The 20,341-nt window shown below is 36.7% G+C and overlaps 1 protein-coding gene across 6 annotated transcripts in view; it reads right to left on the bottom strand.

Annotated features, from left to right (window-relative positions):
- MON2 (MON2 regulator of endosome-to-Golgi trafficking) overlaps window positions 1–20,341 on the bottom strand; it is a 100,761-nt gene that overhangs the window by 44,302 nt on the left and 36,118 nt on the right. For all 6 annotated transcript variants that reach the window (XM_086748548.1, XM_086748541.1, XM_086748514.1 and 3 more), the window contains exons 15-27: window positions 20,194–20,306; window positions 19,499–19,603; window positions 19,164–19,244; window positions 19,003–19,076; window positions 18,834–18,924; window positions 17,395–17,496; window positions 15,038–15,148; window positions 14,075–14,250; window positions 9,549–9,711; window positions 8,709–9,002; window positions 7,773–7,971; window positions 5,244–5,872; window positions 298–441 (exon numbers count right to left, since the gene is read on the bottom strand). In XM_086748548.1, coding sequence (XP_086604674.1) covers window positions 298–441; window positions 5,244–5,872; window positions 7,773–7,971; window positions 8,709–9,002; window positions 9,549–9,711; window positions 14,075–14,250; window positions 15,038–15,148; window positions 17,395–17,496; window positions 18,834–18,924; window positions 19,003–19,076; window positions 19,164–19,244; window positions 19,499–19,603; window positions 20,194–20,306 — 2,282 coding nt within the window. The remainder of the gene's footprint in view (window positions 1–297; window positions 442–5,243; window positions 5,873–7,772; window positions 7,972–8,708; window positions 9,003–9,548; window positions 9,712–14,074; window positions 14,251–15,037; window positions 15,149–17,394; window positions 17,497–18,833; window positions 18,925–19,002; window positions 19,077–19,163; window positions 19,245–19,498; window positions 19,604–20,193; window positions 20,307–20,341) is intronic.

The raw sequence follows: 20,341 nt of genomic DNA, 5'->3' as shown, positions 1-20,341 counted from the left end.
TATTACATGTAGGACAAATTATTTTAGATTAATTCACTGGACAAATTCAGACATATTCACTATGTCTGGTGTCCAGGCAAGACCATTCCTATATGGAGGAATACAAAGTATAAAAGCAAAGCAGAATTCAAAGGGAACAAAGATAACAAAAGCATGTAAAAAAATTCTAATAAATTAACTCAACATGCACGCAAAGTTTTTACAGATGGAATAAATGCACCTTGCTCAACAACCTGTATCTGAAGCTGAACTGGGTTCACCAGCCAAGTGAAACATGTGAGATTTCTAATTAATTACCTGATTATACTTTGCATTTGCAATGTGCTTTGTTTCCAGCTGTCCATACTGTGGAGGCTTGCAGGAAAATTCTACAAAGGCCAACAGCTGGTCGAAGATTGCAGGATACATTATCTGCATGTTTTCTGAGCCCACACATATAGCCTACACCAAAAGAAAATACAACAGCTTAACATATATCTTGAGCTTCTGCATTCAAAAAATCTGCATTAGTACAAGCAGCTTCTAAAGAAAAATTCCCATATGAGAGTATGGAAGAGCTACAAGACAGTGTATATAGTTCTAACAGCTTAAGGAAAGTAAGTTTTGTTATTTTATTAAAGTAAATTAAGTGGCAAGATACCTGAACATATATAGTTTAGTAAATACAGCTATCTCACTCTGTCCAATAAAAGACAAATTCTGCTTTGACATGACGGCAAAATATGAGTCTTATATAAGTCTTGTCTGTTGACCTCAGTCACATCATCTTTAAGTTCTACTTCAAGGAACATTTAAATCTCTGAAGTAATTCATACAAGGTTTTCATAAGTATTTAAAATTGTGTCTTACACAAAGGAACATAAATAAAATGAGAATGATATGATTTTGGTATAGCTGAAACTCATAATCTTGCTTTAAAATGGAAAACATTTCAGAAAGAGTGTACTTAGAAGATGTCAATGAAATACCATGTTGTCATAGGTGAAAGATTTCCTGTTGCAATATAAATCCCAAGGCAATCTTAGGGCATTTATTTTCAAAGCCAGATACAATGATACTATGAAGTTACTCAAATTATCTTCTGTCATTTTAAATGTCTTGCTTTTCTTCCCAAAGTCTCTCTTCTCAAAGATTCAAGAAACGGTCTATTTAATGCTCCACAAAAAGACCTTGTGCTTGTACTGTCATTTTTCTCTAGGGAGGAACCAAACCCCCTTCTCATTAACCACAGATCATCCATGACGAGTTGTGGCTGAACTCACTCAAGATGCCAACAGCTCCAAAGCTGTTTGAGTGCAGCCTCCCTGCTGGGGCCATGCCATGAGCTGTGGCAGCTGACAGGCCAGCAAATACCGTGAGTCCTCAACCATGAGAGGGAGCAAGCCAACAGAGGCTACAGGCACTGTCATCACTAGATCACCCTAAGACCTAGCTGCACCTTTCGGCAACCTGCAGCAGAAACTCCCTGAATCATCAATGGCCTTTTCCTCAGCTTCCTGCAATTCAAAATGCACATCTAATGCTCAAGAAGCTTAATCAGCATCATTAATATAGTGCAGCACTCCTTCTAAAAAGCTTTAATCCTTTTCTGGTGCTCAAGTTCAAGAATGTACTGAACTTTGAAAAAGATGCTTTGATGCTGGATATTTACCTGTGTGGCAAAAGACTAAAAGATTAATTGCTGATCTAAAAGTATTCAACACCCTGTAAAATAATTTCAGCTGATGTGCTGCTGCACTAAAGTTACTGCACTAAATTTTAACAGGTTAATCCAAGATTATACACCATACGTACAGATGCAATTTATATTACCCACATCTTAACATGTACAATGGCAAAACTTCAAAAAATGTTTGCCATTCACTCCACATTGCTAATTATTATTATTATTATTATTTCAGAATAAGTGGAAAATAATTTCAGATGCTACTTTTTCTGTACTGGTGAACAAAAGCAATTACTATTTCCTAATTTGTGAATTAATAGCTTCTTATTCTTCATATTTTGAGAAACTCTTGTAAAATTTTTATTTTACAAATAGAAGTGTTTTCTATCCAGTCTACTGGGGTATGTTCAACTCTAAAAAATACCTATATAATATTAAAAAAAAAGGAGGATTAGGTTACTTAGTTTTGAAAATTCACCTAACTAGAACTGCTTTTCAAAGAGGTTTAGGCTTCTCACTGACACCAGGCAAGTTTTATCTAAGCATATGAAAAACTCAAGAAAAGCCTAGCAAAGTGTGCGATGAAGGATGCTTTAAAGTATCTTTAAAGCTGCTTACAAAACAGAACAGTATTTAGTATTTACTGCATTAAGTGCACTTATTTACATACTTAAGTAAAGAGACGTATAAATCAAACATTAATGGTCAGGCAACACAACACAAACAAACTCTAAAATAAAATACTCTGCAGATCATTGTTTGTTGTAAAAATTGACACAGTAATTTAGTTTCACAGATTTATGCTTTAAAGCATTCTGCTACTAACCTTCACATTTTTTAATAGTTCAGATTTATCTAACAACTCTCAGTACAACTATAGTCATGGACTACTGGTTTTTGTACAGCTCTCCGTAGCTAAGTCTCTACCATCTCTGCCAGTGTATTTAAATAAAGCCTTGAGTTTACCAGACCCACAGCTCAAGAGGTTTGCATCCATATTGCCTGCAGAGGCAGAAAGCAAATGTGTCTGATCCCCAAGTATGCATCTGTGTTCCTCTGATGAGCCAGCCACTGGAGAGTTGACCCAGAGTCAACGCAAGGAGGCAGTTAAAATAATCAGAGGATTTGGGTATGAGTACAAACTTTATTTGAGCTACCCTGGTGAAGCAGGCACTTATACTACAGCAGTGAAAGACGAGAAAACAGGTTCTAATGAGGAATAAAAAGAAAACTAAAAACAAAATAAAATATGCAAAATGGGCTCAACATACAGAAGTCTGAAAGGAGAACCAAGGTTCCCTTCCAGTCCTGTGTTCTTGAGTTGCAATGTCCTTTGCTAGTGCAATCACATCATAAAATCTCTATTAAACCAGTCAGGGCCTCAGTCTTTTTTACATCAGGGTTTTTTCATGCTATTCCAATTACAAGGTTGTTTCAGAACCTAGAAAATCAGAACTGACCCAAATCCTGCTGTACCAGCAAAGATCAAAACTTAATCTGATCCCACGACACAAACGTGTAAGAAACATTTTGTTTAAAAGAAGGTGGCAAGTATTTATTGCCTCTTCTTTAACTGTTCCACTAGCTTCCGTGTGTACTCCTGAGAGTATTAATTCATTTCAACAGAGGAAGAAGATACTGTGGCCTCCAGCAAAACCATCTGATGGATGGCCTTTAGTCCACATCAGCACTGGCTGGCTGCCTTACCATGTGAACTGTACTGTGATATATAGCCAAGAGGAGCGATTGTGCGATTTCACAGAACTTACTATGTCCAAATATACTTTAACTTATTCTTTTGGTGACTTCAGTGCTGTTCTGTTAGTAATAGATGGAGTGGGAGGTTCTGTATAAATTGAGGTACCTAAGACTTCCTGTGTAAGTCTGTATTTGTAACTGCCATGCTCCCCATTTTGACTGGGAGAGGGGATGGGGGGGATGTCTGCTTCTCATGGGTAGTTACTGCTTTTGTTAGCATTTAAGAAAACTTCAGCTAAAGAAGTTCAACATCTTGACAAGAACAAGAGTATTAAAAATGTGCAGCTTTTCCTCATGTTAATAACTCTGGCAACCTCTTCTTTGAAAAGCGCTATTGCCTGCAGCCTCTGGGAGCTAAGAACATCTGGATAAGGAGACCAGCAAAGAAACAGAAAAATCTGAGAGGTGAATATACGGAGTGGTTAAGTGAGGAAAACAGGACTCGGGCAGGGTCAAGCTGCTGGAAAGGGAAGGGTACAAAAGGGTCAAGCCTGACTGGAAAAAAAAAAAAAAATAGTGGATATGATTGATGTTAAAACTTCATGTTATTTATATAAACTTCATGTTATTTATATCTCCACATACAAAACTGAAATTTAATACCAACTTCTCAAAATACATTAATGAATATTTGTTAAACTCATAAGCTAAGGGAATGACTGCAAGAGAATGATTCTGCCTTGCTTGTGGGGCTTAAATAAGACAAGTCAACCCACACTAAGCAAAAAGAAAACAAGTCTGGTCGGGGATGTCCCTGCTCCTTGCAGGGGGGTTGGACTGGATGACCTTTGAAGGTCCCTTCCAACTCTAACCATTCTATGATTCTATGATTCTGAGATGCTGAATTGCTACTCATTAAGTAAGCACCATGTGTTCTATGAGCAAATGAGAAAGGATCTTGTCTGAGAGGGGGAAGGCAAAAAAAAAGTTATCACCACATTGTGGTTAAGCAAAGTAGTCATAACATGAAAGCCCAAAAGAAATGAAATCAGGTCACAGATAGTTTTAATTCTGGCATTTCCCAAGTAGGCTTTTGGGGAGGTTTGTGGGTTTGTTGGGTTTTTTTTGTTGTTTTTTTTTTTAAATCAGTGCTTATATGATCTCATTCTTTATCAACTTTGCTTCTTTTGAATAAGTAAGTTTTCTGAATGAACAATGTATTTTGCATGGTGATGTTTTACCACTCCAGAAAGAATGAAGCAATTTTTTTTTTTTAAACTATCCAGGAAAAGGGAACTCTAATTTGTTGTTTACAGATTCACTTGCATGAAGGGTGCACTTTGAGGATGAGTTTTATAGTAAGAATTTCTTAAGCAGAGATGCAGCATTTTGCTTAAACAACTGATTAACAAGAGGCAAGAAGGCAGGTGGTCTGCCAGAGACCACTTTTTATATTTTATGTTTCACATGAACTCCAAGTTCTTATGATCACTATTCTTCTCGACCTTGCTTATGGAAACACCTGGGCAACATAAGGAATACTGTTTTGGGGTCTATTCCCCCAGCTCCTTGTACAGGCCCTCATAACAGTACAATATTATGTATTAAAAAGACAAGTAAATGCCTAAAAACACAGCACCACATTTAAGGTATTTCTGTGGTCAAGCAAACACGCATTTCATGAAGATTACACCATTCCTTTCAATGCTGAGCACCTGGGTTGCACCAGGATTGGAGATCTGATTGTTCTAATACAGTATTGTGCAATTATAAATAATTTTTTAAATCATATTTAAGTCACCACACTATAGTTCTGAGAAGAAGAATTGAGACACAGTGTAGTTTACCTTTCACCAGGCATTTGAAGTCACATTATTACCTTTTGTAAAACATCTAAAGCTGTAAGCACTGCTTCCTGTAAACTTGTCAAAACTGCTTCAGTGTAAGATGGGAGGATGAAAGGGGAAGCATCAGAACTGATTGGAACTGAAACAGCACCATGCAAAATGACACCCAGCTTTTGGAGATCATCCATGCTGAAACCAGTTTTGATGTGTTGGTAAAGAGCTGGGAATATCTGAATTAAAGCTGTAAGAAAAGGCTGGCTGGGAATGAAAGTCAATTTATCACAAGTAATTGGAGGTCTTGTACTTTCTGAACCAATGCTATACCAGCTGTTCCAGGCTGCCCACCAAAGATTTAAATCTTCAATCTCATCTGTTATTACAGGTGGTTCAGATCCATTGTATCTTCCCAGTCTTTCTCCTATGGAGTCAGTTCTCATGAATGATCTGCCAAGACTAGTGGCAGTTGTTGTTCCTACCACCACAGGTACAGAAACATTGATAGCAGGTGGTGTGTCAGGCTTCTCTGAGTCTCGGACTGGAGAAACAATTTGTAAGATCTCCTGGAAGCTTTTCAGAGCAGCCAAGGAAACTTCATTATTTTTGCTGAGTGCTGCTGACTGGATATGATCAAGAAGAACATCCCAGGCTTGGGAGAAGTCTCCTATTTAAAAAAAGAGAGAGAGAGAAAAAAAAATAATCTAAGACTGTAGAGAGAGGAAAATATCAACTGGGAACTGACTTCCTATTCCCCTTCCCACTGATCCCGTCCCTAACAGGCATGTACTTGTTACTCTAACACAGAGACATTTCATGGACTTGCTTAGGTGACGGCTTGAATGACTTTCAGAATATATCAGTTCAACCATAACCAGAAAGAATGAATGTGACAGAGAAACACATAAACATGAAGAATGAAACAACAGATCAATGTTTATGTTGAATTTGCTAGTGAAAAATCACATAACATATCCCATACCAGAAAAATACATTGTCTTTATACAGGACAGTGAAACAGATTTGTTCTTATATGTACCAGATGCCTGTTGATTTCAAAAAATGTTAAGTACACAAAAGGAATTAAGGGTCAAATCTATAGTCATGCAATGCATTTATAAAGAATTTATTTCAAAATGCTCTGATAATTGTACTGCGGAGAAGATTTCACTTTTGGAGTTTGAGTTTTTCATTAAATTTAGCCTTAACACCTTCAACTTTCTATGTTACTAATTACTGGATTTGAATAATTAAAATAGCCTTATAAAGTTTTAATTTTTATTCAGTTTTAACTCAAGTTTATATAGTTTAAAATCTACTACATTTCTGCAAATGACTAATACTCTTGATAGCTATTAATATGTTGATATTTGCATCACAAATAACCAAAATTAAATAAAACACAACTTATTTCTAGTTATATATATTAACTGCATAGTATGACATGGTCAAGGTATATTAATATAACAGGAAATTTTCTTTGCAAGCTATACATTCTTTATAACACATTTTTATTTCTGAAAGTAGTGTATTTAAGTAATTCTAATTAACCAAACTAGAAATGAAAGCTGTTTTGAAATGGTATCAGAATATCTCTGTTTAGAAGCCTAAACGGAAACAAAACATTTTTTTTTCTGCACAAAACAGACTTGAATGCTGAATTATATTATCTAGTTCACTACATTTACATTGTGCAATTGTATGTAGTAACATTTTATATTTTACAACAGCTTGGTAAATGACCTAATGTTTAATTTCTAGAAGGAGAAAATGAAAACCATTCTATGATTCTATGAAAAAGAAACAGGGAAAAAAATCAGAGCCTGAGAAAAAGGGTGAGAAAGAAATAAAAATACCATGGAGTTATAGAAGAAAAATAAAAAACTTCAAAATGGAAAAGGTAAGATTTTAAGGAAGAAGAAAAGAGGAACTCACTTGAGTTATCTTCATTAGAGATAACAGTAAAGTAACTCAAACTGACATCTCTGTACTAGATAAACAGTGGTGAAGTACCATGAGGGGAGAAAAAGAATCACTTGAAATAGTGGGTAACCTCAACATTTTTCTCATCATAACAAGTCCAATTTTTTCATTAAAAAATTCCATTTCTTCTTTTCTAAGCTATATACTTCACTGACTTTACAAGTGAGTTCCCTTTACACTGTAAAAGCACTGTTAAACTTGACATACTGATGCCACAGAAGAGTTCTTGGCAAGTGCTGCATAATCTTGGAAAGATGAGGAAAAATATGTTCTGACAACCAAAAGAACAGAAAAATTACTATTGTTATCAGGCTACTATAAATTAGTTATTTGGCACCCAGAATCGTGACTAGTGAGATTGAATCTCAAGTACTGTGATACAGAAGATGAAATTAGTACTTACAACTTTTGGCTCTAAGGAGTAAGAATTTAGAACTCCACAATTTTCATCACATTTGAGGCGAGACACAAGTGAACACACTTTTAAGCTAAGATTAAGATTCTTGCCCAGTACTTTAACTGAAAAAATATATGAAAGCAGAAAGTTTACTACTGTATCTTTCAATATAAACTATAAGTTTTACCTAAAGGTTGCAATAAATATCTCCTGGTGTTAAATATTCTTGCAACTCCAGCCAGTGTTAATACCCATGTCTCAGCCCACTGTTTCTCAGCTGTATCTCTGGAATGATGGATGAGAATGTTGCCTCCTCCTGATTCAATCTTCTCTTTGTCAGCTGTGGTAGAAGATTCTCGAACCCTATCCAACAGGTGAAATAAAACCTGTAATAGTCAGAAAAAGAGGAAAAAAGCACCTTTTCAAATAACATAGTTGTATTCATGGTTAAACAACAAAAATTCGTAATTTTTCCATTATCCTTTCTGTCACTGTGTCACCTTGAGAATTCCCTTATTCTAAACAGCCTTTGCAACAGCTAAGAGCAAGAATCAGCCAACTGATGTTCACTTCAGCAGGGTTAGAAGCACAATCAAAAGGACCGAGAACAGCGTTAGCACTAACGAAAGGCCAAACCCAATGGATCTCTGATACCTCACAGGTACAGCAGGCAAAAGACTCAACTACAGCCTAACTTTTTCCATAAGGCACAGCCAACATGACTTGTGATCTAGAAGAGGGCATTTCACACAGAAGAGAGGCAAAATAGAGTGCAAAGTCAAGCTCAACCTAATATCAGATAAATCAAATCACAAGACTCTTCAATGTCACAGTATTTTAACACAAAGAAAGGAGTCATTCTTCTACATAGGAAGGAAGAAGCCTTTCTATACAACTCTTGAGTAAGAAAGAAATGGTCAAGATACAAAAATTACATTTCATAAGAGAAAAGGGCCAGTGAAAAGAATGTATGGGGAAAAAAAAAATGGTATCAGACTTCTGCCACTATCTTTAAAAAAAGTCTTAATAAACTAGTTAACTGATAGTAAATAGCATGTCAATGGTTATCAAAACGTGAATGCAGTTTTAAAAAAAACCTTCAGTGGAAGCTCACACATCATACCTTCCATATTACTGTGTGCCACGTTGAATGTTGCAATAAAGTTCCATGAGCACCAATAGTAGAAAACAACGTCTGGCCAGCACTCTTTCTAACTGCAGGTCGGGGATCCACACACAGTTCTCCAAGTTTGGCATATAGGCATAACCAAAGACAGTCAAATGGTGGCGCAGGATGAAAAGGTCTATTCAGCAACACCCCCTTTTCTTCCGCCTGTTTCTGCAACACTGCTTCTTCTTTGTTTAGCTCTTTTTCAATTATTTCACCTCGTTGGAAAAAATAATCTGAAATATTCCACTACAAAATAAATAAGACATATGCTGTTGTACAATAAAAAATTATCATGCTCTTAATGATAATGAAATAAATTGTTTCACATTTTCACATTTAAAAGTATTTTGTCAAGTACATCAAGATATTTATTTCCCTACACTGATGGAAGTAGATCAACACATAAATACTGTAAGGTGCAGAAAGCACTTTTCTTAGTCTCAGCTTTTAGGCCCCAGTTATACATGAAGTACCAGAAAGGGAAACAAGGTACTAAAATCAAGATACTGATGAACGTGGTTACAACACAATACTATTTCTTTACCTAACCTGGAGTCATGCAGATTGAAGATAAATTGTGCTCACTCAATTCACACGATTCCAAATGACAGCATGGGAGTTCAGCAAGAACTCAAAAAACAGGTTTTGGCTTTTTGGCTTTCATTTGTAGAATTGACTATAGATTATTTTTCATTTAAAAAAAAAAAACAAAAAACAAAACAAAACAAAAAAAAACAAAAAAAAAAACCAAAAGCCAGAAGCAGCATCACTATAGGTTAATATAAAACTCACCAACAAACCAATTGAAGTTAAGCTAATATTTAGCTCTTGATTGTGAAGTCCAAAGCTTCCTGCAACTTCAACAACTATCTGTAGACAAGTACACGGCATTGTTGGAAGAAAGTCTGTCACAACCAATTGAAGACACTGGAATGCAGTCCGTATTAAGGACTCTCTTAAAAGAACAAAACAAAAACAGAAAACACACACACTCATTTCAAATTTCTTCAAGAGCACAGGAATGTTTTGAATATAATATCTCAGGGGACAGCGTTATTAAAGAAAAGGAAAAAAATATTTTTGAAATTAATTTGCAACATTTAAAATGTTTCAACTGGAGGTTTTTTTGAGATACAACATTAAATTGAAGCTTCAAATTCTGATGGGGTATTTTAGTCCCTGTTAACTAGCTAGTGAAGTTGAAGTTTGGACTCTCCAGTGGTCCTCAAGCTAGTTTTATATAGTAAAGTCGACTTCTTTGTTGTAGAGTTCTAGGACTTGTTAGTTCAAATGTGTCAGCTAAAACATTCTAAAAAAGCCACAACAGACAAGACAAAGCTGAAGTTTAAGCACGATAATCTTCCAAAGAGCAAGCTGTTCTGAACACTTTCTTGTCTCAGCAGGTACAATTTACATAATGTATGCCAAACAGGCAGGCAAAATGTATTTTTATTTATTAGGAAAGATGTATGCTAATGTAATGGTAGTCTTACTTTTTTTCAATACTATATTATGCTAGACAAAATCTTTTCAAAATATCTGCCATTAAGTAGATCTTTAATAAATACTTTGCCTTCAGAATTAAATTCTGAATACAAACATGAAATAAAGATGTAGTATGGAAGAGATTTGTGAGAAGGACTTCTCAGAAGCAGCAAGGGCATCTATAAACTAAAACCTTGTTTAGTGAGGGACAAAGTGAAGGAATCAAAAGGAGTGGGGGAATGTAGATAACATAAAATAGGGAAGCTGCATTTACATTTCACTATAGTGCTGGGTTTTTTAATGTTTAATGCACAAAAGAAAAAATTCCAAAGGTTTGTAATACAGAAACTGCGTCCTTCAGAATATGTATCCCAGGAAAATAAATCAAAATATAGATTTGTCAGGTACATACTTCAGAATCCTAAATAAAATAATAATTTTTTCAATTAATTCAAAATGAAAATCATAGGTGGGCCATTGCCACTGCATCATAACAGCCAACATGATATGGAAGCCAAAGAAATGCACAAGAAACTCCACATGGACAATAATGGTATAACTAATAATTTTCTAATGTGATGCATGCTGCAGAGAGACATCCCTCCTAACACATAAGATTAAAGGATTTATCATTGCTATACTCATGGACAAAATGCTCACACACACTTTCCCCCATATTCGTTACAGGAGTCTATAAAGAGAAACACACACAAACCTGACACAGTTCCCTCTCCACTACAAAGTTCCAGAGGTATGTGACCTGAAGGACTCTAAGAGAGCAGGGAAGGAGGCAGGAAACGAAAGTATAGTTACGCTACTCATTTTGAAGAGGTGAGTTAATGGGAAAGTAACCTCTCTTTCTAATCTTCACATGTGAGGCCACAAAACAGTTCATTTCCGAATTAATGTCCCATACTAAGTGTTTGGAGAAAGGTTTCGAAGTCCTTCATGCAAGTGGCAACAGAAATACAACTCTTTCGAAATGTAAAATTGTCCTTAATGTTATAGGTGGCAACCAAAAAGGTAGAAATAAATGCAAGAAACTTAAGCTTAGCTCAAAACTTAAGATCATATAGGGCTTTATCTATCCTTAAAATAAATAGGGGAATCCCATTGAAAAACTCTTCAAAGACAGACTTTCTTTTGTTTGGCAGGCTAGTACCGTACAATCAAGAACTGACCAAAGCATCACTGGCTCTCAAAATAGCATCTTCTGTATTTACAGTAACCTGGCAAGAAGTTCTCCTGGGAAGTAAATGGATTTCTGTCCTGGAATCCAGGATGTTCACTGACATAGATAGAGGGAAGATACTTGTGAAGAAAGTCTCATGGTCAATAAGTTTACATTTAAAGTATGATAATAGTGCCCATATTTTGTGTGCACAGCTGTGAGGTAAGAAGTTAAGTTGTTTCCCAAGGAAAAGAAGGCTTGCTTAATTTTTTTTTCCTACTATAGTTGATATGATGCGGGCAAACAGTGCTATGCAGTTGAAGAAAAGCAGATTATTGTATATGCTTTGTAGGAGGAGACTAAAACATAAAATAAGATCTTAGTAACTGTCGTAGTTCAGCCCCGATCAGGACCAGACTACGCAGTCTCTCTCTCGCTCCCCCCACCCTCCGAGAGAATAGGGGGAGATGATATAAGAAAAACGGCTCAAGGTTTGAGATAAGGACGGGGAGAAATCCTTAAAGTTACCGTCACGGGCAAAACAGAGTTGACTTGGGGAAAACTATTCATTTATTTCTAAAATTAGCAGGAGAATGAGACAGGGAACAAGATAACCTCACCCCCACCCCTCCCTCTTCCCGGGCTTAACATTATCTCTACTACCTTCCCCTCCCGAGCGGCACGGGGGGGGAAAAGGGAATGGGGGTTGCGGTCAGTTCATCACGCGTTGTTTTACGCCGCTGTATCATCGTCAGGGGAAGAACTCCTCGCATTCCTCCTCTGCTCCAGCGTGGGGTCCCTCCCACAGGCCACAGTCCTTTGTGAAACTGCTCCGGCGTGGGTCATCTCTTCCACGGGGTGCAGTCCCTCTAGAACAGCTGCCCCAGCGGGCCCTCCACGGGCCACAGCCTCCTTCAGGCCACCACCTGCTCCAGCGTGGGGTCCTCCACGGGCTGCAGGTGGATCTCTGCCCCTCCGTGGACCTCCATGGGCTGCAGGGGGACAACCCGCTCCACCATGGTCTTCACCACGAGTTGCAGAGGAATCTTGGCCAGGAGCCATATTACTCCTCCCCCTCCTTCTTCACTGACCTTGGCGTCTGCAGCCGTTCCTCACAACAGGCTGGCAGACGCCTCTCAGGATCCTTTTTACATCTTATTCACTTCTCATCTCCTCTCCACTTCTTGCAGCCAGGCCGGGCCGAGTTGGGCCCAGTCGGCTGCCCGGCGGGAGGCCAGAGGGTGAGGCCTGCAAGGCCCATGAGGCTCGCGCCTCCCCCTCTCTGCCCCCCGCTCAGCTGCTTCACATCTTCTCCTCCTCTTTTTCCTGTTTTCCCCTACTTAAATACGTTATCGCAGAGGTGTTATAACGGAACATTCTGCTACCAATTGGCTCGGCCTTGGCCAGCAGCGGGTCCGCCCTAGGCCCGGCCGAGTCCACTGAACAAAGGGGAGCGACTTCTAGCAGTTTCCTACAGAAGCTACCACCTTAGGCCCCCCCTCACTAACAAAACCAGAACATTAACAAACCCATAGTGAGGTATGGGTTTGAGATGTAAAGGGATCTGAAGATTGTCTTGAGAAGGAATCCGAGTTGGTTCTCATCCATCAACAACAGTGAAAGTCAAAAAGCATGAAAGAAGCACAGAACACACTGCACCAAGTGTGGCAACAGCAACTACCAAAAGAAGCATGGTTACCAAAAAGAGGATGCTCACAACCAAGAATACCAACATCCTTTGGGATTTTGGTGAGTACTACTGCCAGAGCAAGCAATACTGGCACAAGAGCAAAATCCTTCAAGCATTTGAAGGGGCACTGAAGATTAGGCAGTCTTCATATGACCAGAATACAGAAGCTATGGTGGGGCAAAGGGAAAGATACGCCAAGGTGAATTCTTCTAATACCAGTGTTATTTGATGAGCTATCCTGGTGCTAGTCTTGACTAGAACCAGAGAAGGAATAATATGGTCTAAGTGTGTGGGTATAGTTGTTGGTGCTTACAGTTCCAGGGTCAGATGTTCATTTTACTGCTCATTTCAAAAACACTCCTTGCAACTTCTCCTCTCACTTTCCCTTGTGGGCGAGAGGACAGTCCAGTAACATTCCCTCTTTGTTGGCAACAGAGTCAGCTGTGTTAGCCAGTCAAGGGATTCACCCACAGCAAGTAAATAATCTTCCCTCCTTGTGCGACCAGCAGCCATTTAGGAAGGAAGGCTTCCACAAAAAGAGAGAGTTCAGAAGACAACACACACTAGAGACTACCCAAAGATTTAAAAAGAAAAAGAAACAACAGAGGAACTGTGAGCAACAGCTAAGTCATACAGAACTATCTGCAAGCACCAGAGATGTGTCCAGCAGATGGTTAAGATCAAATGAATTGGCACAAGGAGTACTCCTCAGTGTATACTGTATGCTGACCACAGGAGAGGGTAGAGTGGAACAATACTCTGGTCCTCTGAAAGATTAATTCAGTTAAACAGAAGTGTGCTACAGGAAAAATTAAAAACTTTATTTTGGTTGAGCAAAATCGTTCACAAGCTAAAAACAAGAATTAAAATATGGCTATTATTGAACTGGCTATTAAAGTAAGACAATAAAGGTAGAATTCTTTCTACTGTTCTTATCTTACATGATTTAAAAACTTTATTTTCACCACTTACCCCTGATCATTTCGTATTGCCCCCATGACTCCAAGCACCAGTGGCCAACCAGGTCCTAAGCTGTCACCCTGACTTTGCAAAATCTGTAGCACACACTCCAACTGCTTGATCCTGATATCAGGATGACTAATGTTTGACAGTTCCTTTAGTGGATTCAATAAAAGCAACTGCAGTCTCTAGAAGCAAGCAATAAAGCATTATTAAGGATGCTAAAATTTAACAGATACTTAATTATTTTTATGTATAGTAAGTGAAAATATACAGTATCAATTGAAGATTCATTAAATGAATTCAGTAACTCATTCATTTAATGCGCAAATTCAGTGTCAGACTTGCCTTTCTAAAAAATTGTTTATAAAGGATCTCAGCAGGAAATCTAGATTTTTCTTGTTTGTTTGTTTGTTTTGTTTCCCCTACCTGTTCTCCCAGTCCCTCAAGAAGTAACTACAGTATGCTGTCACAGTTGCATGAAAACGATCATGCAACTTTACGCTCACCCAGCGGGGCTAGACTCAGCTTCCTACTAAAGAGACCTTGAAAAAACTATTAATTGAACCCCAGTAAAAATATTAGAATGTTTTATTAATAATGGATTGAATAGCTGTGATTTAGAAGGCTAGGCACAAGTCACATACATACTTTAAGCATTCTGGACTTGTCTTGCACTCATGAGGATGATCCATAATTTGTTCTAACAAATGGACATAAGATGCCAGCATCACTACTCTTTGTTATGGATTTGCAAAAGGAAGGAAGGTAGTTCATCAGAATGCAGGAGGTGATTCTCAGTAGTTACATCTGAATGCTACAGCTGTAGGCTTTATAAACTCAATAGTAAAGTTGTTTTATGAATGCCTCCTATTCATTGAACTGTAGAAAACTTCCTCTAGGGAAGACTTTGATTTCATGTTAATTTTAAGTTCCAGAAAAGGAGGAAAGCAGCTGCTCTTAAACTTACTTTACCTGATTCTGAGATAATGGAGGATCATGGCTGAATGTCAGTCCTGCTTTAATGAGAGAAGTTAAAGCTTCTGCTCCCCATTCTCTCATTCTGGAGTTTGGATGCTGACAGACCTGAAAACACAGCAATGTTTTGTTTAAAGTCACTTTTATTTAATCAAGATTTATTTATTTATATGTAATACATAAAAATTAGTATTTTAATGATATTAGAATTTATATACAGTATTATAATAATTTTTACAACACTACAATAAATCTCAAGATGATAAAATTAGGTTTAATAGTAGAAAAAATATTATCTTTTGGACAGACATACCTTCTGAATAAGGAAGCAATAGGAAGCAGTGAAAGACACAGAAGGAAACATAATGAAAACCACAGCAGTTCAAGCCAACATATTTTCCAGAATGAATATACTAACTGCTAATTCAGATAATGATTGATTAAAAAGCACGAAACAACTCTTCAATGAATGCCTGAAATTCTCAGGTTTAACTTAGCCTTAAGCTACTATAAAACTGAAAGTTTCATCTTTCAGGCACTGCTGAACATAACCAAGTGAGGAAGCCTGACACTAGCCAACACAAAGTGTTGTCAAATACAAAAGGTAACTACATAGTGAATGTAAAATAAGCCTTACACTCCATTATTTCAAAAACTTGACAAAACAATAGCAAACACTATTTCAAGCTTAAGATTCAAACACGTCTCCTATTTATCTAAACCTAACAGTTTTGCTAATTGCTTTTTTTAGAACAGAAAAATTGAAAACATTGTGCAAACACACTAGATACCTAATATAAACTGTACTTCCAGATCTGTCTGATACATTCCCCTCAAGCAAGTAAGTCTACAGTTTAATTCACCTCTGCATAACTACTTCCACCCACTCTTCCAGCCCTCGCTCAGATGATGTAGGAACTCAGAATCAAAGTCCAAGGCAGCAACATAAGGAAGGCTGATGGTTTTGGTTGGTGGACCATTCCCTTATCGGCCACTAGCCAAACTGAAAAGGAGGACGATGCAGAAGACCTAGCTTAATGTTAAAAAATGCAGGCTGAATTTCTGATTAATTTCTTATATTTTTGTTACCTTATCAAAAAAAGAGAGAATTTTAATTACTTCATGATGCTCTGAATCTGACAAGATAATCAGTTCCAGAGATAGGGAATGAATTCTTCCCTCAGGTTGTGTTTAATTGAATTTGCAGCTGGTGTTTTCTCCTTCCTTATCATACCTTGACAACTTAGGTTTAAAAGGAAATAAGGCAGTACTTTAAAATAAATTGAAATAGACTGTGTATGTCCTACAAAACAGTGTCAAATACCCACAATGGATAACAGACTGAAACCGACTCCTTACTAGCTCAAAGCACAGAGTCTCAAGATGTGCACGGTGAACCTTACTGTCTTGGAGGGGAAAAAAAAAGACAAGAAAAAGAAATGCCTGTGCTTTAAGTCTTTAAATCCCTAAGTATCCAAATTTCTTCTCCTAGATAAAAGATTATGTGGAGATGATCTCCATAAATAAGGTCAGAAATGGTCAATCCTTAATACTGTTTGAAATAATCCACTGGTTCCAAGGAAGTGTCTGATAATTTCTGGAAAATGAAGAAGAAAAGCTTTCTCCTTTACTCAGTTTAAACTGAACCCTGTTCTTGCATTTCACTCTTCTACATATCTGCGTAGAGAATTAAAACTTTACAATTACATTCCAAGACTTGTTTTTAAGTTTCAAATTCAAAATGTAAGATGTTTTTCCCTAATGAAGCATATTTTTCATGTTGAAGTTAAAAACCTTAAGAAATTGAAATAGGATTATGACACCTATTTTTATATTTGTACAGTATTCTCTTAAAGACACCATTCAAAATGTTAGCGTAAATATTTTTAGAACAAATCCTTTGTTAGTAAATCTAATGGCTTCAATTTACCTGGTAAGGACAGAAAAATATATCTTAAAATCTTCCTAGTTATTTGTACTATGTGAATCCAAAGTGAAACTTGTTTATGTTACCTTAATTACAACACATATATGATGCATAATAAATTCATAATTTTAAACATTGCTATGCTTAAAACATATAAAGATTGATAGCACCATAAAGACAAAGTCAATAAGAGATACTAAAAAACTGGAATTTATATATATAAATTCACTTTTAAACTCAAATTGTGATGCATTCAAGTTGCAAAAACAAAGTGCATAAACCAAACATGTAAATACAGTTCAGATTTAAAAAAAAAAAATAAAATAAATAAAAAAAATTTAAAAATCGCACTTTAAAAATGCATTTCCACAAGATCTTTATTAATACAAACTAAGTTCTAGTACAACTGATAAAAGCAATTAGTTACCTCCAGAAGATGACCGGTCAGAGGTCTCCAAAGAATCTCAATCCTGTGCATGTTAACTAGTCCCGTTTCCAGTAATTTAGCAACAGCAAAAAGCGATGGTTCCTTAAAAAAACCGGAATTTTAACACATGACTTTGCGGTAACTCAGACAGTGTCAGAGCCTTTTGCTGCATTATAATTTATAAATGAAGATGCAACTAATCTTACTGAAGCACTGTGTTTCATAGGCTGTGAACACTGTCACAACAGCTTAGGTAGCACGGCTGGGAAGTTTCCACAGCATCTGCAGTACTTCCTGAGAAGCCACAAGGGGGTAGCAACAACATACCATGAAGAATACTTCCCTCATAATTTTTCATATAGTTTTCTCCAAGTTTTACAATAACCAGAGCACTGATATTCCTTTCAGAACTCTCATTTTTACATAGTCCTCCTTCCAACCAGTTTTATAACATATTTTAGCAGTAAAATACCTTTTTCCCCATCACAACTTTTAAAGTTAAAATTATGTATGAACAAACAATATAGAGAATTTAATTTAAGAATGCCTTAATGCTTTATCTTCCATTAGCTTCATTAATTCCCTGCAGGAATATGATCAATTTCCCATTCAAACACATAGGCAAATATTTGTGATAAGCTTATTTTTTTTTTTTTTTTTTTTTTTCAAATTAACAGACAGTCAAAATTATTTGTGCTGGAATTATTCTCTGTTCCCATTTCTGACAAAATTTTACTCTAATTTTCAACTGATTTTAAACATGAAGTTTCCCTATTTTAATTCATTCTCTGTTGTTGTAATTGTCAAATGTTATAAAGCACATTTTCTGTCATTATTATCTCTAGTGTAACAGACCAAGGAAGAACTTTCAGAAACTCTCCTCTGGGATTAGATTATTACTAGAAGAATATACACTCAATCTTATTCAGTCACAGGGTCTTTAACCTTTCTGGGCTAAAGGTTGCTTACTGAGGTGACAGGAATACTATCATTTTCCCAAGTAAACATGAATTATCAGGGTTTTTTTAAATTGTCATGTTTTTTGTGAAGTATATTATAAAAGAAAATTGAAATGAAAATGAGCACTTCGTTTTCTGAATAGCACAGAACATACTGCACTATTCAGAATCCCTAACCTCTGAAATTACAAGGGCTTTTAAAAGATGTATCCAACCACAATCTGATTAATGCACAGACATGAAATTCCTTAGTTAACAAAAAACATTGCAGGAACACAATTAGAATTTTCAGAGCATTTAGGAGCCATATGAACCATTATAAACAAGACATTCTCTGGTTCATAATTTATTTTTTACTCTAGAGTATCAAATGTATTACTGTCTTAATATTAGAAATAATTAGCTTAAAGGATAAATGTACAGGTCTTCTGCCTGTTTCACAAAAACATCTAAAAAGAAAATAAAAAACTCCTTTTATACCTTATTGTTTCCATAGGCCATGTCCATGGCTTCCAGAGACAAGGAGCAAAGGGCATTTATTAAGTGATGTAAAGACACATCGTCAAGGTACCTGAAAAATAACAGCTATCAAAACACTGCCAAGTTTGATATAAACACATTATTTTAATTATAAAATAAGGTTTCTTACTGTGAGCTTTCAAAAAGCCTTGAAAGTATGTTGGATATAACTGGCAGATCAGTCATAACTGCCGTAGTCAGAACCTGTAAAAAGAGATGGAAATGTGTCTTATGTATTGCAACAGAAAATACCGCATAATCATTAACTGTAAAATGAACAGTCATGCTTACTGTGCTGGGCCCTTCCACAGCTCTTCCAGGTTTCAGTGCACCCCCAACACCAGGCTTCAGTCCCAGAATCCACACAAGATGCTGAAATACAAAAGGATCATTTTCAGCAGAAAAGCGTTTTCAGGCAGAGAGGAAACTAACATTGTACTCAAGCTAGCCGGCAGCCTTCCAGCCAAACAGGATTCAAGGGAAATGCTACAGTACTTACTCAAGGCAATTCAAAGTATACCATGAGTAGAATCAAAGCTGCTTCTATTGCTCACATAAAAACTCAAAACCAAATTATGGCAAAAAAGCAAGCCATAAAAGTGCAGCATAAATATTTCCTATTATACCTGAAGAGTAGCCAGGACAAGTTGCCACGATGTACCAAGAACAGCTCCATGGCAGTGAGCTAAGTTGAGTAATGTCCTCATACACTGGATATTTTTTGAAGTCAGCTAAAAAAAATAAAAACCAAACGACCACACAATTTTTATTATTCTGCAATTATAATGTTTCTAGGAACTTGCAATTTTTTACTAAATAGCTTAAAGATTACATTTTGTTTGCACTGGTGCAATGTGTCTTTTTTGGAGAAGTAGTTCAGCATCTCTCCTCTCAGTCTTATCTTGCTGAGGTTGAATATGATTTGATCACTGCCCTCTCTTCCCTGTTTCACATTATTATCAAAGACACAAGTTAAAGTACTCCAGCTTTAAGTGTATCCTCTCCACAAAATCAGTCTATCTTAAAACCACATAAGCGGACCTTCACACACAGACACATCACAGAGCTGAGACCTAGGGCTTTTCAAATTGAATGGATGGGAGCTGCTGAGCTAAGAGTCAGACAAAAAACAAGAGTAAGTCTTCCTTACAGTTAAGAGAACTTTGCTGTCCAAGGCGGTTCCAAATTAAAAGCTTAGGTTAATATTTCAGATAACCATTATTTATAAGAATGCTGTTCATCTGTTGCCTATTTTTGAGACACATTGAGATGCAGAAAGAAGCAATGAAGCAGGATGAGATCACTTACAAGTTGTACTTACCATTACTGTTCCCTGTGGCTGAAGAGCTAAGGGTTGCCCTACTGCTACAACTTGCTGATGAGACTCGCTTGAGGGACTGATCATTTGAACATTCTGTCCCTGAATGGAATATGCTAGGGGAAAATTGAAAAGAAAAAAAAAAAAAAAT

This window comes from Chlamydotis macqueenii, chromosome 1, assembly GCF_036417535.1.
Source record: "Chlamydotis macqueenii isolate bChlMac1 chromosome 1, bChlMac1.mat, whole genome shotgun sequence".
NCBI classification, from domain to species: Eukaryota; Metazoa; Chordata; class Aves; order Otidiformes; family Otididae; genus Chlamydotis; species Chlamydotis macqueenii.
The sequence above is the reverse complement of the archived record's forward strand: the minus strand, read 5'-3'. Positions and strand labels throughout refer to the sequence as shown.